Here is a 21,214-nt window from a genome sequence, read left to right on the forward strand (position 1 = left end):
ACCGCATGCATTTCTTAACTCTGTTGCCTAAATGAAGAAAAAAGAATGTGTTCTAAATCCAAATGTCTTTGCTGTTTTCTGGCAATTATAGGGGGAGGATTGCTTCATGGTGTGTGTCCTGAACTGAGTGGTAAAGCTGCTGGACTAACAGACCGCACTACCAGCTGGGAAGGCATGCATGAGGCCTCCCAGCCTATCTTTGACACAGATGCTTTGCTAAAATGCAATGCTAAATTTAATAGAGAGACACTGCCCAGTAGCTGTGGCAAATTGGGGAGTACAGGAGACAGTAACACAAGAGGAATGGTTAAGGACGCTGTCACATCTGCACCACAAAAAGTTGCTGCTAAGCAGGCAAGTAAGTCTCGACCTGGGGATCTTTTGACAGTGGAAAAAGTTACAAAGAAGAAAGATACAGGTGAGAATTAATGAAATAAATAGATTTTGCTGCTTTGGTCGGTCCACTTCAGACTGCGGTAACTTCTGCTCAACTGTGCCACAAGTGGACTTGCTCTACAGTGATGCATCTTCTATCAAACCTATTAATTATGTGCCCAACTCTCCATTAAGATAATTATGCATGTAATGGTATTAGGGATCACTTTACAAACTTAGTGGTTAATGAAAGTGAAACACATCAATATGGTTAGTAATGTAATGGCTTGTTTGACTGCATATTAATGTATCCAAGGTGATATATTATTTCTAAATCACTTCTGTAATTTGTTAGGAATCTGGTTACCTAGTTCTCTGGGTTATATATGTGGGAAGGAAACAAAATTTGTTTATGATGGTAAGCATGAAAGTCTGAAATTTCTGTTAGGAAATATGAAGATCCTTTGTGGATTTTAGCCTAAGCTACATCTTACCTGCTGACACACTGTGCTAATTAATGTTGTGTTCTATCTCTGACTAATAGTGATTTGTAAGGAGGAAAACCTATCAAGTTATAGGCATGTGCACAAAATCATATTTTAAATTTCAGTGCCTAAACACCCATTTTGCCCAAGATATGTGGGGCTTGAATTTCTTTTGAGTCCTGGTACCTGGCCAGGGAACTAAACTCCTCCCAAGGCCTCTGAAGTAAAACACAAAATGTTGAACAGACAACAAATTAGGGCCACCTGGGCCTAGCTGGCACCAATACAAAACATTACACACAAAAGGAAACATATATGATGTGGGATTTCCATCCAAAGTATGATTTCAGGGGCACAAGTAAGGCTTTTCACTGGTATGTTACATATTGGATGTGGGCAAGCATTTTCCTACTAGATACAGAAGAAATATAAGAAAGTGGGTCAGGATGAAGTGAATAATTTCTGTATTGTTAAAAAAAATCTAAGAAGGAGGATTATGCCACATATTTTTTAATGTAAGTTCCAGTAACAGACATGTTCCATTTCTGGTCATGCTGCAGTGTCTATGATCACTCTGCCTTCCATTAAGGTAAGACCACATAATGGGTGCAATGATAAAACTTGCACAGTATATAAATTTAAAAGAAAAAAATAAACAGATAAAGGTAATTCTTGGGAGGAAAGAATGTGAGACTATTTTTTTTAAGAAAAGGAGATTACAATGAATATTGTGTTGTGAAAAGGGTTTTCTTTCTGCAAAAGAAAAATCATTGCATCTCTATTTTTTTTTCCTTTTCCTGCAATGCTAGTTTTAGTTCCTCATTTTTCACAGAGTAAAGTGAGTCCTGATCACTTGCATCAGAGCTGCGATTGCAACACATTCTTTTGCTATGTATTTGCCTGCTTTTCAGAAACAGGGGATCCTGAAAACTAATTCCTATGCAGTTTGGAGACTTTGCATTTGGTTTGTGGAAGCTTTCATCCTGCATTTCTTATTCCAGCTCCAGAAACTTCCTTTGAGCACATAAATATTGTCCTAATTAGGAAACGCAGGGTAGGAGCCGCCTGAATATGGTAAGTGAAAGCAAGCCTGAGATTCTGCCTCCTGCTCACGTGTTATTGACATCAAAACAGCTGCTCCATCTCCACCTTACGACATCGTGGTACTCGAGAGTGTTCGTGACTCGATGGTGCTGGGATGGAAACAACCTGAAGCCATTGGTGGAACTGAAATCACCGGCTACTACGTGAACTATAGGGAAGTGGTTGATGGAGTTCCTGGGAAATGGAAGGAGGCCAACATTAAGGCTGTTACTGAGAGGGCATACAGGGTAAGAGGTTAACTCCAGGTATTGCTGGGGGAACAGGCAGTGTCTTCAAATCAAATCTCAAAGATGAGTGGACAGATATTCAGTGGACAGATAACTGTTCAGAGGGTTTGAATTCCATGATTGTAAATTTATTTAGCCCTATTAAACTTCTCTACAAAATTGTCTGTACACTTATTTGTTAGTCTGGCACCGTTTGTCATCTGTAAATTCACTGACGTAGTCTGATATTTTGTAAGTCAGGCCCTCACAATAAATAGAATTCCTACTGGTTTGGTTGACATATCCCAGTGCTTGCTGGTGCCAAAACCAGCTCTGTGCTAGCTGGTTTTTGTGATCAGTTCTTAACCCAATTTAGAGACAACCTCGTTGAGCTGCTTTAGAAATGAAAAGCAATGCCAGGACTGAGTTTCACCCCACTGTGAGGACAACTCTTGCCTTAAGTGAACTTGCTCCATACCACGAGACAGGCTAAGATGATTGTTGAGCAATACCTTGTTTCCTCCCAGGCTACCAAAGTGTCTATCAAGAGGAAAAGGGGGTTGCAATTTGAGTATGCTAAGATCACTCATGTGTGCTCCATTACTGATCAGAGGAAAAGACAAGATAATTATCATGTTAAGATGTCAATATTACTTCCATCTTCAGGCACGCTTAAAAGCATGCTCATGTTTTCAGCAATTATTATTGTGACTTTCTTCTGAAGTCCTAATCCAAAGTTAATAAGTACCATCTTATTGATCCTGCAGATCCAAGACCTGAAGGAAAACATGGTGTACCAGTTCCAGGTGGCTGCTGCTAACCTGGCAGGGGTTGGGGCACCCTCCAAGCCCAGCAAGCCCTTCAAATGTGAAGAGTGGACCATTGCTGTGCCTGGTAGGATCCTGAGTGGGACACAGCCCAGGGATGCTCTGGGACTGATTATCTCATGCAGGCATTTTGGAGGGGAGTCAGTGGGACGCTGAAGTTCATGGCCAGGCTTAAATTTTGTCAGCAGTTTTATTTCATACCATTACAGTGATCCCTTACATAATCCCTGTTTAATTAGTAGCATTTTACAAGCAGCTTCTTTAGTTTTCCTTATCTTTCCTTCTTTGTTCTGCTACTGTGTCTGGCACTTTGCTTTCTAGTTTAAGTACTAGACATAAATACCTGTAAAAGGTACAAGGCAGAGAAGAATGGGGCCTTGTAACCCTTGTCTAAATGTATCACTACAAGGCCAGATCCCTGACCTTTTAGCATTCATTGAAATTAATGAAAACAACCTCTGCTGACTTCAGTGGACTTTAGACCAGTCCTTGAAGCAGCACATTAGCTTAATAATTAACTTATTTCCCAGAGTTTGGGGATTATTTATCCATTTTGTAAGCTCATGAATACTTGATCAAGATACCAGTCTCAACCAATTAGATTGTGTTTTGGGTTAGTCTTTTTAATTGGCATTGGCTGTATTTTGTACATTGGGTCTAGGTATGATGCAGAGTAGCTAAATGTTATATAAGTTCTGTGTACTGTTCTGGGTTCTGTCTGGTTTTGCTTCTGGAGTCTTGTGCACTGGTCCTTTGGGGATTTATTTTGACACCACAACCACAACTTTTACATTTCAGGGCCACCCCATGATGTCAAATGCACAGAAGTTAGGAAAGATTCTCTGGTTTTACTGTGGAAGGAACCAGTTTATTCTGGTCGTAGTCCCATAGTTGGTTATTATGTTGATATGAAGGAAACTGAAGCAAAGGAGGAATGCTGGAGAAGTGTCAATGAGAAGCCCCTTCAAAAGAAATTCTTGAAGGTAAATAGCTGAAGATTCAAATACTGGCATAGCAGCATAACCTCGAGGAAGTCAGTTTTGATCCTGCGCTGATCATGGCTCCACTTAAAGGAGTACTCAGTAGGCCATATGATACATAATTTTGTGGAATGACTTCGAAATAAGTGATTAGCAGTATTGCAGTTCTAGAGATAAGTCTGAAGTAGGTTTGCTATTTTTATACTTTTTAGAATATTTGAAAGACAAATCATTTTAAAGTGTGATCCCTTTCATATGTGTTTTATCGGAGTATCCCCAGGTGAAATAATTTCAGTGTAATTCCTCAAGGCACTGCAATTAAATCTGTACTATTAAATTCCCTCTTGTTTCTAAATAGGTGTGGCTGGCACTTATTACCCTGATAATTTGATTTTTCAAAGACAGCATTTATGTGCAGTAAAAGACTATGATGTTTCAGAGGTCAATGTTCCTGAGTTAAAAACATCCTGTTCCAAAACCAGTCCTCCTTTTGCTAAGAAATCAATGACAGCAATGACGCTGCCTGAACATTAATTATGCACACAAGGAAGGAGCAAGTCACACAGATTAGTCATGTCACTCTGGAACTGAATATATAAAAAAAAAAGAGAGCTGGAAAAGAAACAAAACAAGAAAGGAAACAGAATTGTCAAATACCCAAACTGATCTTAATAAGTGTGAAATTAAAATCAGTGTTTTGCAACACACCACTATATATATTTGGTTCCTCCAGATTGATGGCCTGACACAAGGTGTGAGCTACGTGTTTCGTGTGCGGGCAACAAACCAGGCTGGTGTTGGGAAGCCATCAGATGTCACAGATGCTGTCATAGCAGAAACACGACCAGGTTTGTTAGAAAGACTTCTTCTTTGTCATCATATTTACACAGGTTCCTGTTTGTGCAATGTGTTTACCTGCAGGCTACATGCCAAGAATCTCCTCCTTCTCAAGTCAAGCCTTTTTATGAAGCAAGATATGAGTTGAGGGCCATATCTTAAGTTCATTGTCTGGTATACTTTAAGGTCAGAACAGATCTTGTTATCATAACTACAGGTTCAGGAATATAAAGATAAAGTAAAGTTGTAAGATTTGCATGTCTCTACAGGTAGGTGCATAAGTAGACAACCAAGAAAGATCAGCTCAACAAAACAATATTACAGATGTAAATTTTGCCTTTCCTGTATTAAACCTGCTGTTTATGCTTTATCATTCTCCTTTTCTTATGTAATGTGGAAAGGATAAAAGAAAATACACTTTTTCTCTTGGTCTTTAAAATAAAGGCTTTAAAAGCACAGTGAAGTAATTTTGAAGACCACTTTCAGTAGTGCAGTTCTTTGTTTGAGGCATCCTTGAAGGCAGGCTCCAGTGTGTCTATAAGATCAGCAAGAAACACAGGAACCAGTGCAAAGGCAGCATCTCCATACCTGGAACTTCAGGAACCCTCTGGGCTTTATTTAGCTATACAAGTAACAGAGGTGACTGGTCAGAGACATTTTTTTTGTCACCAAGCCCCCAACAGAAAACCCAAGCATAGACTTGTGGCTTCCTCATTTATAGACTATTTTAGAAGTGCAGGGTCCTACAAGGTGCAAAAATGAAATCCCAGATATTTCAAACAAATCTAGTATAAGGTTAGTATGATGTAAGAAGGTACAGGGGTACAACTCAACCTCAATCCATCATATACCCTCTTCTCCTATGACAATTCCCTTCGTACACCTGCAGACTTCATTTCCCTGGGATCCTTTCCTTGTTTCTGACCCCTAAGTTAATTTTTACATCCTGCTGCTCAGCTCTCATAGATGCCCAATCCTTATGACCAGGGCAGCAAAAATTCTAACAAGTATTGAGTTAGACCTCAGTGGGGCTGGAAGTCAAAAAAAAAGCATGAAAAAGGAGTTCTGAAGCTGGGGGTGTAAAAGAACTGGAAAGCTCAGACTAGGGAGACTGGGGTGACTGCTATTGAGCTGGGATGGGAAAAAGAGACTGGAAGGAGTAGATGGTCAGTTGAAAGCATGTAAGATTAGGATACAAGAACAAAAAGAAGGTAAGTAATTGTATGAATTAGAAGTGTTTGAAACAGGATCTTTGAAAAATATAGGAAATATAATTTCAGATCTATAAGCTGCTGAAGCACCAGGGCTGTTTCTGTCACCTGCAAGTGGAGTTAGGCAAACCTAAAAAATTTATTCCTGAAAACAGCTATATACAGCGGCCACTTCTAATATGAGAATTAAGCCACTATTAATACTAAACTTTTGGCTTTGCTAATTCATTTTCATTGAGAGTTAGTATCTGTGCATCATACTTCTGATAAAACGTTGTGATGATAACACTCTTCAAGTGTCCTAAACAAAGGATTGGCCATGTTACTACAATTGAGAAAAAATACAAACCAGATGTGAAGATGACCAACATGACCAAAAAAAAATTGTACACTCTTTTCAGTGTTCACTCAAAAGAAGTGAACTTGATCAGAACATTTGGTTTACAGACCTTACCATTAGAGAAGGAGAGTTCATAGGTATGATGTCTGAGGGATCACCAGAAAGTGAGGATTTAGCCCAGTGAACACTCAGGGAAACTGAAAATTACTTACGTGTACAAATCTACTTGACCCATATTTTGAGCTGAGATCTGCTGATACAGAATCCACCAAACTAAGCTTCTTAAATGTATTAAGAAAAGACAAAAACTTATTAAAAACAATTCTTTCATAAAACAGCCTCTTGAGCAGGCTTCCACCTTTCTCACTCTAACCACAAAAATGTCAAGAACAATCACACCATTTTTTAAAAAGTACCACAAATATTTTGGTGCTGCCCTATGAATCATGCCTCTATTACCATCTTGGATGGAGACAAAATATTGCCAGTTCTCTCTAGGAAGTTCCTGCTGGAAAGCTACTTTTGGTGACTGTATAAAATTGCAAGACAACTGAGATTTCTAATCAAAGAATGAAAGCAAATAATATCCTGGATGAAAATACCCGCTTTCATACAAAGGGTGCCAGTTGTCTTGATCCAAAGAAATGTGTAAATATGATTATTCAATACTTTGAATCCACTTTCTTTTCATTGAAAACCATGTTTAATTTGTACAGTTATCTTCTAAAATTAAATGAAGAATCCCAACCATGTAAACTCATACCAATCCAGATTACTTTTGATCTGTAATTTTGGCTTTTGACAAAATCACTTCAGCATATGTGGATCTCACAGGAAACAAGAAATATCTTGGAGCAGACTGCAACTCTTCCACACTCCTGCCCTTAGTCCTTGTTTATTTTGATACAAAGCAAAATTAGATTATGAGCTTGCATCAGCCACTTGAGAAGGGCCTGAACCTCAGAAAATGAGGAAATTGTCCCATTCAACTTCTCTGACTGGCTGTATTCAAAATGATGCCATTGCCTCTAGTGTGCGGAAGACGTCTGCTTTATGTTCTGTTATTTCTTTCCTTTCAATGCAATAAAATGCTTAGATAAATGGGGATGTGATATGACATGCAAGTATTTTATTTCTTACTGTGACTCTAAGAGAAGCTCTGGATGATATGTTGAAACTACCAAGCTCTCTAGAGGAGGGAAATTAAGACTGCTAGTACTATGGCAGCTTCTTTGGCTCCACTTTGGAGGATAGGTGGAGTGAGTTCTTCAAATGTGGTCAGTAATTTAGACTTTTTTTTTACTCATAGAAATATTAGAGAAAAATTCCATTGGCACTTCTGGAAATAAATGCTGTACATTGTTACCATAATGAGAATGCTTTGAAACAAATGTAAAAGATTCTATTGTTCAAATTACCCTTATGGCTGTAATTCTTTCCATGCCACATAAAGTGCCATCAAAAGATTCATGAGCTAATGACCTAGAAGAAACTAAACACTAATGAAATTTCAAGTGATGAATTTTGCATATAATAAATTAAATTATAACAAAAAATTGCAAATATACTGTTGTCTAGTAAAATATTTGTAGGTTTCAGACTTAATTTATCACATATTTGTACTTAAAGTGCTTCACTGCTGCAAGGGCTGGTACATAACAAAATGGGAATATTAATCCCATCTTTCATTAAATGCTTGTGGCAATGTGTGAAGACTGAGAAAGCTGTGTGTACACCGATTGTCATGGCAGGAGCTGCTTGCAGTGCTGGAAAAGACGTGTATAAGGGACGATGAAACACAGAAATTTCCTACTATGCTTGAGGGTCACTAAGAATTATGCTGAAAATAAAGCATTCAATCTCAGTGTCAGGAATAAGGCTCTTGTCTTTGAAGTACAATACTTTGTGGAGAAAGTGTGTCATTAGTATTCTGGGCAGCCCAGAATTGTCTTAGCCCAAGTAATAGGACATGAGTGCCCTATTCAGATGTGAGATCCAGCTCAGAGCTATTCAGAAGAGAAGGCTGGATGTCCTCCAGCCCTTCTCAGTGCACATGCTCTCTGACATTCTCAGACAAGTTGTTGAAATGAACATTAATGCCACAGATGACAAGTTCACTGGGTTGCCCAAATCCCAGATGAAATTCCCTCAGCTCCACTGCGGGGTGAGGGAGCAGAATAGAGGTGCCTTCAGGTTGCTGACCCAGGATTCACCCACAAGGCCTTTTAAAGGAAAAACTGGGTCACCCTATCCAGCTCAATGACTGAAGGCACTGGCAAGACTGGGTGGGTGACTTAAGCAGCTAATTGCAAATATTCACTCCCTTTGTGGGCCCAGGATTAATGGTGCAGACGGCAGCAGGGCTGGATGCCAAGCACAGCAATTAAACCAACCTCCCTGAGCGAAGCCAGTGTCACCAAAAATGTGCCTCAGTCACAATTGTGTGCTGCTGGGGCAACTCGACTGCTTCCTCTTCTTCACCTTTTCAAATGATCACATTTGCATGTTATTCCCTATGTGCCTATGTATAGCACTTACCCTATTAGAGAATAGGAAATCCATGCTGTATAATGAAAGTTATAACTACTCCTTACCATGGAAAATATTGCTATTTAATAGCTCAGATATTTAGTGGATTTAGAATCTTGCTTTCTTTACCCCCTTCAGGCTTTTTTGTAGCAAATACTGCAACTCTTGTGTATGCTTAGATTCACGCAAGTAAATCAGTTGATTTATGATATGTTTTATCCTGTGGATTAGAAAAAGAACTGTTCTTGTAAATCAAAGGCCAGGGATATCGATGAGTGCAGCAATTTATGTTCCAGCTGAGAAAATGGCAAGGATCTGCTTGATCCACTCTCTGAATGATATCTATAGAAATTTGTTTGTTGAATTCTCTGAGAAACTGGAATTGCCTTGTTCTGCTCTTTAAGGAACCAAGGAAGTGGTGGTTGATGTAGATGACAATGGAGTAATTTCCTTGAACTTTGAATGTGATCAGATGTCTCCAGACTCTAAGTTCATTTGGTCCAAGAATTATGAACCAATTGAGGATGACCCTCGACTGAACATCGATACCAAAGGCGGAAAGTAAGACCCTCAGGGGTAGCAATAGTCTTGTATTTGAGAGATCTAGACTGTCACAGAAATCCATCCTTTTAATGTATGACCTCAGGAAGAGTTCAAACTGCCTCTGTTACTTGATGGTTACTTCCTGGGAATGCTGTTCTCCAGTACATCATACCCAGATCACTTGGAAACTGTAGCTTGCACAGAATGAGTCAGACCTCCTCTGTAGGCACTTTAGTGATGCTTAGGCACGGGGAGATAAAATCTGAGCCCTGTCACCTTATAACCTGTCAGTCAAGACAGATGATGATGATGATGATTATTCCTATTTCTATTATTTTAAATCTCCAAGTAATAAAATTATCTGGCTTAAAAATGCTTTTGCCCTGTAACGCAGCTGTAATCTTTGCAACTGCTGCAGTAAGGCTTTCTTATGTTGGCATCACCATGGCCTGATTTAGTAACTTATATAACACCTCCCAAGCCTACTCTGTTTCTTCAGGCTTTTCCCAGAGGAAGACAAGGTGAATGCACAGGTTCAGCCCATGAAGGGCCTATGTGCTCCCCTAGTGATAGAAGCCATATTGAAAGAAACAGTGGCCCACCACAGTCACAGTGCTACCATATGGATCTGAGTAGACCTGTATCTACAGTATCCTTCCAGGGTCATCAAACCCTTGACAACATGCTTTTTTTTTTTTTTTTTTTGTTTTGGTGCCATCACCATTTGTACCACACATGGTGGGACTTAACACTGATTTATAGTTGACAGAGCCAAACATTTGTCTGTTCAGTCACAGCAAAAGCTAACACAAGGCTATTCATATCTGGTTATAAAGACAGAAGGAAGGGGGTTGGTTCAGATGGATTTTACCTTTTCAGATAGATTTCACCTTTTCATCATAATGGTTTTCTTTTTTTTCCCTTATAGATCAAAACTTTCCTTTAAGAATCTTGGAGAAGATGATTTGGGAATTTACTCTTGTATTGTCACGGACACTGATGGAGTTTCATCAAGCTACACAATTGATGAGGAAGGTAGACACAATGCCTACTAAGCATGCCTAGTTTGCTTTCACATCTGTTTTTCTCTGCTGCTGTGTCTCTCAGATCCAAAAGTATTACTTCATATTACTTCTTTTATGTCTTTTGCAGAAATGAAACGCCTGCTTGCTCTGAGCCATGAACGTCAGTTCCCAAGTAAGTGAATCAATCTTATCTGTAGGGGAGAGCTTTGCATGCAGTGGGATATCACAAGCCTGATCTAGTTGAAGATGTCCCTGCTCATAGCAGGGGCTGGGACTAGCTGACCTTTGGAGGTCCCTTCCAACCCAAACCATTGTAGGAGTCTATGGTCACAAAGCTCCTGCCACCATCAGGTAAGGAGGTCGCTATAGTAATTTCAAGTGAAAGTGGATTGAGATTGAAAAATGTAAGATTCTTTTTTTTTCTCTCCCTCTTTAAGTACATTTGTATATTACTGATGCTCTTCCCAAACTATTGCAGGCTATTGGTCATATAATAAGTCTGTATAACAGCTGGAAAATATGATATTGGCTTTGCTGCTTCTGCAGAACAGGCTTTAATACCTACTCAGCACATATGATCTGATTTGAAAACCAGAATTTGAAAGTTAACATAAGTTAAATTTAAGGTTAGCAGATTTGGCAAGTGCAGTAAATTCAGCTGTAATGATCTATATGAATAGAATTTTCCCACTGAAATTCATTCTCTCCCTCTTTCCTGGAACATTTGACAAAATTTGAATATGCTTTCCACTCTTGGGATGGTATTTTTGTCAATTCCACAGACATTTATGATACCCTGGTAGTAGAAAGATTTGACTATTTTTATTGGAATATTACTTGAATAAGTAGGGGGAAAATGATATTGGATTACATAATGAATTTTAATGCACACAACAAGATGAGACCTAAACCTAGTCTCATCTCCCACTATATTCTCTTCTTTTTCATTCCAGGCACTAAAACTCTTGCCTGCATTTCAAAATCTTCATCTTAGTGCATGCACCTCTTCCAACTCAGCCCACATTGCACCTCTCAGCCCAGCCAATCCTTGGCTACAGAAATGGTCTTTTTGCCTACATCATCTCTCTCATTTCCTTCTTCGTCTTTCTCTCATCAGCTCTACTCTTCTCAACATTCTGTATCATTGACAGCTTAATGATGGCCCAAACAAACCCTTGTTTGCTTCTGCTCCTCCCAGTTATCTTCTCCTAGTTATATTTTCACACTATAAGTTGGTCATCACAAAACCTTGCTGCTGTCACATGACCTTACTTACCCTGACCCTTCCCTTCTTGAGGACTCTTTCCGTGCTTTGTGTTCACCACCAATGTCACTAAATAAGCTCCTCAGGACACAGATCATATCATCTTTTTTGCTCTGTGTCAGGTAACAGCACAGACATAGCTGTGCATGAGCTCCCAGAAGGCACGGGCAGAAAAGGGAGATCACTGCAGAAAGTATCCTTAAGGAGGAAACTGTCTCATATGCTTTGGCCACTTTGGGCCCTTGTGTGCACATCAAGAAAAAATATATATTACAACTAGGGGTTGAGATGCAGCTGCTTGTACTTCTGAGCAGCAATTGATGGAACTTCTGCTTAGAAACACATGCAGCCAGTAACTCCATGGGAAAATGGATTGCTTGAATAAGAGCCTTACAGAACACAGCCACGTATGGGTACGACAGTGTGTTGGTACGAGGTAAAAAGAAATTCTTCCAACTCCTCAATTTAGCAACTGCCCAAGGGCTGCCTGTCAAGTGCTGCCAGGAACTTGTAATGCTATACAAATAGGATGTAAAACTACTGGAAATTGTCTAAAATAGGCATCGGTGCTTATGGAAATATTTTAAATAAGACTTCTGCTCATGGCAGACTTTAAGGCAAATTTGTCCAGTTCCTTTAGGCTGAGAAGTGATCAGACTTTTCTCCAAAAAAGAATCCTTTTGCATCCTTTCAGCCATTTATTTAACAGCTGCCGAGATACTTTTCTCTCTTCCATGTTAGACTAAGATATTCTTAGTTAATAACAGGCAAGCCGAGTGGGGGTTTAAAATTTCTGTAGAGCTGACAGTGAGACAAAAGCAGTGCAGCCTGATGTCTATTCACACTCCCACTTGCTTCCTGTAGCATTTCAGTTGCTTTGTTTTAAGAAATTATGCAAGCCCTGAGATTCCTTCTGTTTCTTACACGCACAGTGATGTGCTGGATGAGGAAGGCTCACATGGACCATTTGCACAGCAGGGACACGCTTCCATGGGGTTGTCTTTGCCCTGCTTCCTCACGGCAATGCTGCCCTTCCAGGCTCCAGGCTTTTCCCTCTCTGGTTAAGCATTTTCCATAATTCTCTTTGTTTCCAGGTGATTGTTCCCTCACTTCCCAGGAGCTTTGTTTTTATCAGAGGCAGACCCTGTGCCACTCAGGCACTAAAAGCACACATGTGGGTGTGGGCTGTGGGAGGGAGAAGGAGTGAGTGTGGCAAAGGAAGAGCTGAGGGGTCCTCACCCCCTGTTTGGCAGTGGGGTGGGGTGGCAGCTGTGCTCCAGAAGGCACCCCATTCATTTAGAATGGAGCTAATAGCAGGATGAGAGAAACCAGACACTACTTTGGTCCCAGTCCTGTCCTGCTGCAGCTGAGCCTCTGCATGCACTGAGCTAAAGAAACCAGCCTGCCCTGGGAGGAGTGTCTTTACACACATGATGACTATATCATCATGTGTTTTGCAACGTGTTTGTGCACTGTCCTCAGCTATTCCATGCTACACCCTAGCAACACAGACTTTACACTCCTGAGAAAGTGGAGCCTGGGGGAGAGTTCACACACAGCAGCACACGTAATGCTGAGAGTGTGGTTTTTACTGAGAATGTGCACATCCACCAAGACAGATAACATGACGGAAGTCAGTGAGATGAGCAATATGCCCCAATGTCAGAGTCTAACTCCTCGTGCTTAATGCTGATGATTATGGTGTCTCACAGAAAAGTTAAAGTGAAACCAAGCTGAGGACTGTTACTAACAGGAAGTAGATAACTAAAAAAGAGTTACCTGTGGTATAGTACACGATTTTTACAATTTTTTTTTCCTGTGGACACACTGAATTGGTTTATATGCGGGGGTTTCAGTTACTTATAAGAAAACAAAATGGACTGGGGAGACTAAGGATGTGTTGGGATATTTGGTGAATTCTGGAGACCGAGGTTCTACTCAGCAGAGTAGATCAGAGTGTTTTCAAAAATCTCCCAACCTACAGCTCAGCAGCTGGCTTTCTGATCTGGCTTTGTGCTTGGAAATTTTTTGTGGGTTTTTTTTTGTTTTTTTCCCCTCTGAGTCACTTCACTGTCTTACAGTAATATTATTAGACAACTCATTAAACATGGGTCTGCAGCATACAGACTCACATAATGCTGCACAGATACTTGCAGTTTGCATTTGAAATAGCCTTGTTTTAGAATGGAGCATAACTCAAATCTTGAACACTTTTAGTTTGGCCTGACCTTGTGATTGAAGGATCAAAAGACTAAATCTCATCTGTCATTCTATGTATATGTGGGTGGAGATGCATTCTGTCTATGTGAAGAGCTGTTATGAGCTAGTTACCTTGCATACAGTATTTGAGTATGGAAGGATTAAGTGGCTTTCTGGTTGTTGCAGACAATAGTTGTTGGGGCACAGGAAAAATAGGCATCATTCCTTTCTTTCTTCTTTGTAGCTGTCCCACTTATCTCTGAGTTGGCAGTGGAAATCTTGGAAAAAGGAGAAGTGAGATTCTGGCTGCAAGCTGAAAAACTGTCTGGCAATGCAAAGGCCAATTTTGTATTTAATGATAAGGAGATTTTCAATGGAGAGGTAAGGCTTTTCACTGCTTACATGTCTTTGCATTTTCATGAGTATCAATGAGGATTAGTGTCTCTAGTATACTTCCAACTAGTGTTCCACTCTGATGAATTTTCATGAGAAATAGCATATGTCATGGAAAGCATGATTAGAAAGATTTTATCCATAGTTCTGAGGTCCAGATGAATTCTACTGGATGCATTTTATAAAAGGAAGTTATATGCCTTCCTGCCACTTTTGTGAATACCACCTGTTCTATTAACTGTGGTCTTCAAGGAATCAATGCAATTGTCCAGACTCCTCCTACCTCCTTCATCTATAGCCCTAGAATACCCCTGTCCTCACCCCTCTTTGTGGTTTGAAGGAATTTATTACACCACACAAAAATTCCCAAGAGGCTGTTTCCAGCTGCAGATCTTGTTACCTCCAAAGACAGGACATGGCATGATTTTGTTGCAACACTGATATCAGATAGAAGGCAGAGAGGGGGCATTCCAGACACAACCTTATCCAGTATAATCAACCTCATTATTCTGAAGAGATGCAAGTCTAAACCTTCCTAATGAAAAAGAACATGGTACTCACTGTGCAGCAGGCATGACATGTGCTTGTACAGCATCAGTATATAAACAGATTTATTTATTTATTTAGTTGTAGATTTGGAGCTGGAGCTAGAGACAGTGAGTCTAGAATAGGATAGTGATCTGAACAAATGGGAACCTGAAGAAGTGAGACTCCACATAAAGAAAACAAAATTTCTCCTAAGGAGACCATTATAACACTTCACAAATATTTTCTGTCTCTGACATGTATTAATTGTTGCTTTACTTTCCACTCCTGCAGAAATACAAAATGAAGGTAGACAAGAACACTGGCCTTATTGAAATGATTATGGATAAACTCGAGGAAAAGGATGAAGGCACTTACACGTTCCAGCTGCAGGACGGAAAAGCAACAAATCAATCTAGTCTTGTCCTCATTGGTGATGGTAAGCTAATCTGTATTATGCAGTGAGCTGGCTTTTCACTGTTTTCAACACCAACAGACCTTCCAGTTTTTTTTATGTCACAGTTTTGCATGCCTCCTACATGACAGGGCATGTGTGTGAACTGAAATTTTTAAAATGATGGGAGGAAGGGGAATTGTTACAGATACGTGAAATACTGCAGCATGTCGTGGTTTACTTTCCAATGGGTGGAATGAACATTTCCCATATAAAAAGCCCATTCAGCTGGGAACAAGTAGCTGCACCTGTTAGAGCTCAAGCAGCTGCTGACTCTGCTGCCTCTCATTTGCCTTCCTACCAGGAGCTGTATGATCAGGGAGTGCACATCATCAGGCAGGACACATAAAACTCCTGATGAGCTAGAGAAGTTGAGTTAGCCATAATCTGCTTCTGACACTCTGAAATGTCCAGTGAAAACCTGATCCTATGGCCAGCTTCTCACTGACATCCAAGGGACAGATTAGACTGAACTGTTACAGTAACCTTCAGCACTGTACAAATGGCACATGAAGTTTAACCTTGTATTTCTTGCTGGTTTTAATTCCTAGTATTCAAGAAGCTACAGGATGAAGCAGATTTCCAGAGAAAAGAGTGGCACAGGAAACAAGGTGATAATACAAATACCTATAAGTATCACAGATGTGTTTGTCTGTTAAGAGTTTGTTTATAGTTGTATATGTTCATTTGAAATACAGGGGTTTTGTTGTGTTACGTGGTTACTTCTGAAGCAGAAATAGGAAAAACAACACCACAATAAAATATAACAGTATTCTTGTCAAGTAAAACACATCTGTCTTTCATTTTGCATCATGAATACCATTGATGTGACCTTTAAAAATATACCTGTAATTTCAAACAGGTCCTCATTTCGTGGATAAACTGGGATGGGAAGTTACTGATGAGTGTAATGTGATGCTGAAATGTAAGGTAAGGGGCAAGGAAAACCCTGAGTACAATATTCCGAGTACACCACACTGGCCTACCACTACCTAGATGGTTGGGAAGGGACTAAAGACATGCCCTTTGCTTTTGTACTCCCAGCTGCATGTTGGACAGTGATAGCTCATTGCATGTAACAAAATATGTTGGAAAATAGCTTGAATTTCTTTCTTCAGGTCTATCAGCTACCCACTCAGAGAAAGGCACCTGAAAAGGAATGACAAGTCTTTGTAAATCCAGGGACTAATTAATTTTTGGCCTGTTTATGCATGTAGAAATTCCCTGGGCAGGATCAACTCATTCCCTGGTCTCCTTTTCTCTCTGTTTGTATCCCTGTTACTTTCCCTCTTGCCTCCCACATTTTAAAATGGAGGCCTGCAGTAACTCACTGCAATCAGGTTGTAAATCTTGCTGTTCTTCTGTAAGAGACCCGAACACTCTAACCCATGGAACAAACTAACCCGAATTACAACACTGAGCTCCCCTGCTCAGATGAAGTGAATAATTGCAATGTGGTTTTCATCCATTTTAGGTGGCTAATATTAAGAAGGAAACACACATTGTGTGGTATAAAGATGACAGGGAGATAATGGTAGATGAAGAACATGACTTTAAGGATGGTGTGTGTACTCTGCTGATATCAGAGGTGAGTGACTGTCTTCATTAGCCTTCAGTTGAAATTAGTGTTCAGATGCATTATATGATCTAATCTGGTACTCCAGCAGAACAATTGAAAAAGGAAGTGGGTTTTAAAAATGGAAAAGCTCACAAGGCGTCTGTGTTTTCACTAAAGCAAATGTCTGTCTGTAACTGCTTGTTCAGATTTTCAGGAAATGATGACAGAAGAGATAATAAGCTTGTCACTTCCTTTGCATGTCAATTTAGCAACAGATTGAGACCACATTTCCATTCTGAATAGCATTTGGAAAGTGCTTGTCACTCAGGCTTTCAGAGTCACCAGAGGGCTCTGGTTCATACCCAGCCTTGCAGAAATTTGGGGTAGGACAAGGTCCTGCATACCAGGACCTCCTGCCAAAGCCCATCCCAGCACCCCAGCCAGGAGTAGGGCAGCTGGGGGGCACAGGGCAGCCTCAGGCATCAGGTACCTGCTGGGGACAGGGATGGGATATCAGCTGGGTTCACAAGTAAAATCTAGATTTTTCTACAGAACGTGTTCTGAAAACTGGTTTTATCATTATAATATTGCAGTTTTCTAAGAAAGATGCTGGCACATATGAAGTCATACTGAAGGACGACAGAGGAAAGGACTCCAGTGAGCTGAAGCTCAAGGATACAGGTCAGAGTCTGGCTGTGCTCAGCCACACCAGCAGATACCAGGACTGAAGTGGGTTCAGGGTGATACAGGCATCTGCACATGTTGCCTTCCTGTGGCTTTGTTCCTCATGCATACAACATCATCTGATTAGAAAAACTGAGATTTTTTAGTTCAAATAACATTTGAAAACAGCTTATTACATCTGGATTGTGTATAATTTTGGGAGCATGCAGTGATTACCACTAAGCAAAATGACAACAGATTTCCCCAGGGGGCTATCAATAAGCCTACAAGTATAGAAAAAAAATACAGAGCTAGATAATTTAAAAATTTTTTATTATATTTTGTCAATTACTTGAGGCCTTTCCACTTACTGTGATTACTATGTTCTTAACATTCCACTCCTATCCATTAGAATGTATATAAATGGGTTGGCATTCCAGCTGAACAGTGTCATTTACAAAAAAAAAATAAAATAATATAACATCATCTTGTTCAACTGCAGCAGTATTCATCAAGACTGCACTTAAATAAAGTCTGGAAACTGTAAAATAACAGGCTACACTTCTGCATTACTCAGATTTCTAATATGCTTGAAAAGGTAGCTTTTTCAAAGACTGGTTTTTCAAACCTTCTGGGGAGAATATTTCAGAGCCAGTATTTGTCCTGCTGTTGACTGTGCTTGAACTGCAGACACAGAGTCTTAGTCTTTGGATTTTATTTCCACAGCTTTTGCAGATCTGATGAATGAAGTATGCAGAAGGATTGGTAAGCACTTAATTCTTTTTTCTAATGAATGACTCATTGTGGCACTCAATGAATGGCTGTATGGCTGCATAAAACCATGTGCTCTTCTTTCAGCTTTATCTGCCACAGACCTGAAAATCCAGAGCACAGCTGAGGGTATCAGACTGTACTCCTATGTTACTTATTATGTAGAAGATTTGAGAGTAGGCTGGGTGCACAAGTAAGTACACAAGAGCTTTGCAAAACCCAGTGCAATTTTGCTTTCATAGATTCAGAAAGAGCCTGGATGTGAGAGAGATGAGGCCCAGGTTTCCCCTCCTCTCTCATGAGTCCTTAGCTCATATGAGTTTGTTTCAGTCAATTACATTCACACGAAATCAGTATGAGAGTCAGGCGTGGTGGTTTCAGGCCCTCCTGTTGTTTCTCTCATGAAAGACAGTCCCATGCCACAGGATGCCAGCAGGATGGTGCTGCTTCAGAGCACTTCCCACCTCCCCAGTGGGAGCTGCATCTTTCCCTGACTCAGTTTTAAGGAGTGATGCAAATATAACCCAAGAGACCGTCAGGCTTCAAAAGAGGCCAGCACCATGGGCTCAGAGACACCTGCCCTGGAGGTCTGCTTGTCTAGAAGCCACAATTCAGTGGAACTGGGACAAGCAGGCATATCCTCTCAATGCATGGCTTCATTTTTAGGAGGCAAAGCAAATTCCAGCATGTGCCTGCGGCAGTAAAATCCAGACAGCCCCTCCTGCAAGCACTACAAACATAACCAAGACAGACAGAGGAACTGAGGTTTCAAAAAAGAATTTGAATGCCCAGCTCCCCATAAAATTAATGGAAGTTGCACATCCAAATCTATGAGACAGCTTTGAGTTCTCAGCCACCACAAACAGTTTGCACTGGAAAACCAAGAGATGTAAACAACTTAGATCACTTCAAATCCATTATTACTATTCTTGCTGTTTCACTTCCTGTGGACATGGTAGCAGTTAGTCTGTATGATGGAATCTGAATTACTGATCTGTCAATAAAACTCATGTAAATGAGGCACAGAATACCCAGGATGTGCTGTACCAGGCTTGCTGTAATTATTGGCACTGATGTTAACCAGCACCCTGTCAGAGAAAGGAAAGCCATTTGAGGCCTTCTTGTTTCCTGGCACCCATTCTGACCTGGTATCATCCAAAGTCCCAAGTATTTCAAATAAGTGCAAGACAATATGAAGTATTGTGGGGTTTTTTTCTCCCTCTCTCTTTCTCTCTTTTCTCCATTTCATTTTAGAAACTTGTTTCATCTTGAAGCATGTCAAATTAATCTAGAATTTTTTTTCCCTCGAGTGCATTCAAAGTTATCAGTTTAAAGATAACAAGGAAATGAGTAGCTTATTTGGCAAATACCTTTTGCCTCATCCAGAGAAATTAACCGCTTAGCTAGAAAGCTAAGAAATTGGTTTTGGGGAGTGAGGGAGGGGGGTGTTGGGTTTTTGGTTTGTTTTCTGGTTTTTTAATGGAAGAAGATATGCTTATGTCAAAGTGCATTTAAATTCCAAACACAGTAGAGCATCAGAAATCATTCTAACTGGGCAAACACCATTTCTGACAAAAGTGTTTGTTGTTTTTTTTTTTTTGTACATACAGCCCTGTATACTTTTGTTTTGCCCAAGCAAAAATAAACCTATGCTAAAAAGAGACCAGCAACATTTGTGGATGCCTGGGCTACCCTTAAGAGATCTGGTTTTTAGACTTGTACAGCTTTTCTATGGCTCAGGATGCAGACTGAGATGCATAATTTTTCTGCAAGCTCTGAGGATAGCTGGACCTTGAACAGGGAAAGGCTGTGATTCTGCCCAGCTGGCTCACAACTCTAGCAAGGGTTTGACTTCAAAAGTTTCAGACTATTGTGGCATACTATAGCGTTTTGAAAATCATTTAGCAACTCCAGCTGTGCTCAGTGACTCAACATGAGCAAACCCTTTTTATACTACAGTACAGCCAAAAGGTAACACTGTTTTGTACTTTTCAGTGACACCCAGATTAAGTTCACGGACCGGATGAGGACTGGTGTCACCGGGGAGCAGATCTGGTTGCAGATCAATGAGCCGACTCCACAGGACAAAGGCAGATACATAATGGAACTCTTTGATGGCAATACAACGCACAAAAAGACAGTGGATCTTTCTGGACAAGGTAGGCCATTCCTGCTGCTAACATCATCACTGTGTGGGCAGTGTACTGTGGTAGCATGGGAACATCTACAGCAGCATCTTGCCACAAACCTGTCACCCTTTGGGGTCTGTGTGTGCGCCCACCAGTCTGACTTTTTTTTGTAGGGACTGTGTCAACAAGCCTGACAGAGTTAAGAAGCATTTTTGGACAATACTCTCAGGCACACAATGTAGCTCTAGGAAATGGTGCTGTGCGGGACTGGGAGTTGGACTTGATGATCCTTGTGGATTCTTTCCAACTCAGCTTAGTCTGTGATTCTGTGATTTGTTCTCCCCAGCCCATGCCATTTGTTTTCCCCAACCTGTGCTCTCAAGTAATAAAATACAAACAAATTTCCTATTCCAAATATCCACTTACAGTCTGCCTACTGAGGTGCCAGCCCAGTTTCTGAGCTATTTTACAAAACCTCTTGTGTTGCTGGCATTGATTGGCAGTTTTAAATATGAGTTGTAGCACTGAATGCCTTCTGTGTGTCTCTCTTCCAAGGAATATTTCCAGGAGGAAGTGAGGGACAAGTTTGTTCTGATACTTTCCTACCCTATTTCTTTGATGGGTGTAATAAAACTCATTCTTCAGAGATGCCAAGACCTCTCATCAGCATGAGGAAGGACGGTTAGGGGAAAAATCTGGATTGACTGTTGGAAGCTTTTACTCTGAGAGACCTCTCAGATCCTAGAGAACAGATTAACTCCTTCCAAACTGCACTTTCCATTCCCAGTTGTTCCCA

General features: G+C 40.4%; 1 protein-coding gene across 6 annotated transcripts in view; it reads left to right on the forward strand.

The window, feature by feature from the left end:
• MYOM1 (myomesin 1) overlaps positions 1-21,214 on the forward strand; it is a 77,927-nt gene that overhangs the window by 40,251 nt on the left and 16,462 nt on the right. For 2 of the 6 annotated variants that reach the window (XM_038127246.1, XM_038127248.1), the window contains exons 18-34: positions 92-418; positions 1,995-2,191; positions 2,938-3,064; positions 3,796-3,980; positions 4,711-4,825; positions 9,299-9,455; positions 10,366-10,472; positions 10,590-10,634; positions 14,170-14,306; positions 15,138-15,282; positions 15,849-15,908; positions 16,160-16,227; positions 16,772-16,885; positions 17,449-17,536; positions 18,245-18,283; positions 18,377-18,482; positions 20,285-20,448. In XM_038127246.1, the coding sequence (XP_037983174.1) occupies positions 92-418; positions 1,995-2,191; positions 2,938-3,064; positions 3,796-3,980; positions 4,711-4,825; positions 9,299-9,455; positions 10,366-10,472; positions 10,590-10,634; positions 14,170-14,306; positions 15,138-15,282; positions 15,849-15,908; positions 16,160-16,227; positions 16,772-16,885; positions 17,449-17,536; positions 18,245-18,283; positions 18,377-18,482; positions 20,285-20,448 (2,181 nt within the window). The remainder of the gene's footprint in view (positions 1-91; positions 419-1,994; positions 2,192-2,937; positions 3,065-3,795; positions 3,981-4,710; positions 4,826-9,298; positions 9,456-10,365; positions 10,473-10,589; positions 10,635-14,169; positions 14,307-15,137; positions 15,283-15,848; positions 15,909-16,159; positions 16,228-16,771; positions 16,886-17,448; positions 17,537-18,244; positions 18,284-18,376; positions 18,483-20,284; positions 20,449-21,214) is intronic. The other 4 variants (XM_038127250.1, XM_038127251.1, XM_038127247.1 and 1 more) reach the window with 3 other exon arrangements.

This window comes from Motacilla alba, chromosome 2 (genome assembly GCF_015832195.1).
Source record: "Motacilla alba alba isolate MOTALB_02 chromosome 2, Motacilla_alba_V1.0_pri, whole genome shotgun sequence".
In the NCBI taxonomy this organism is placed as follows: Eukaryota; Metazoa; Chordata; class Aves; order Passeriformes; family Motacillidae; genus Motacilla; species Motacilla alba.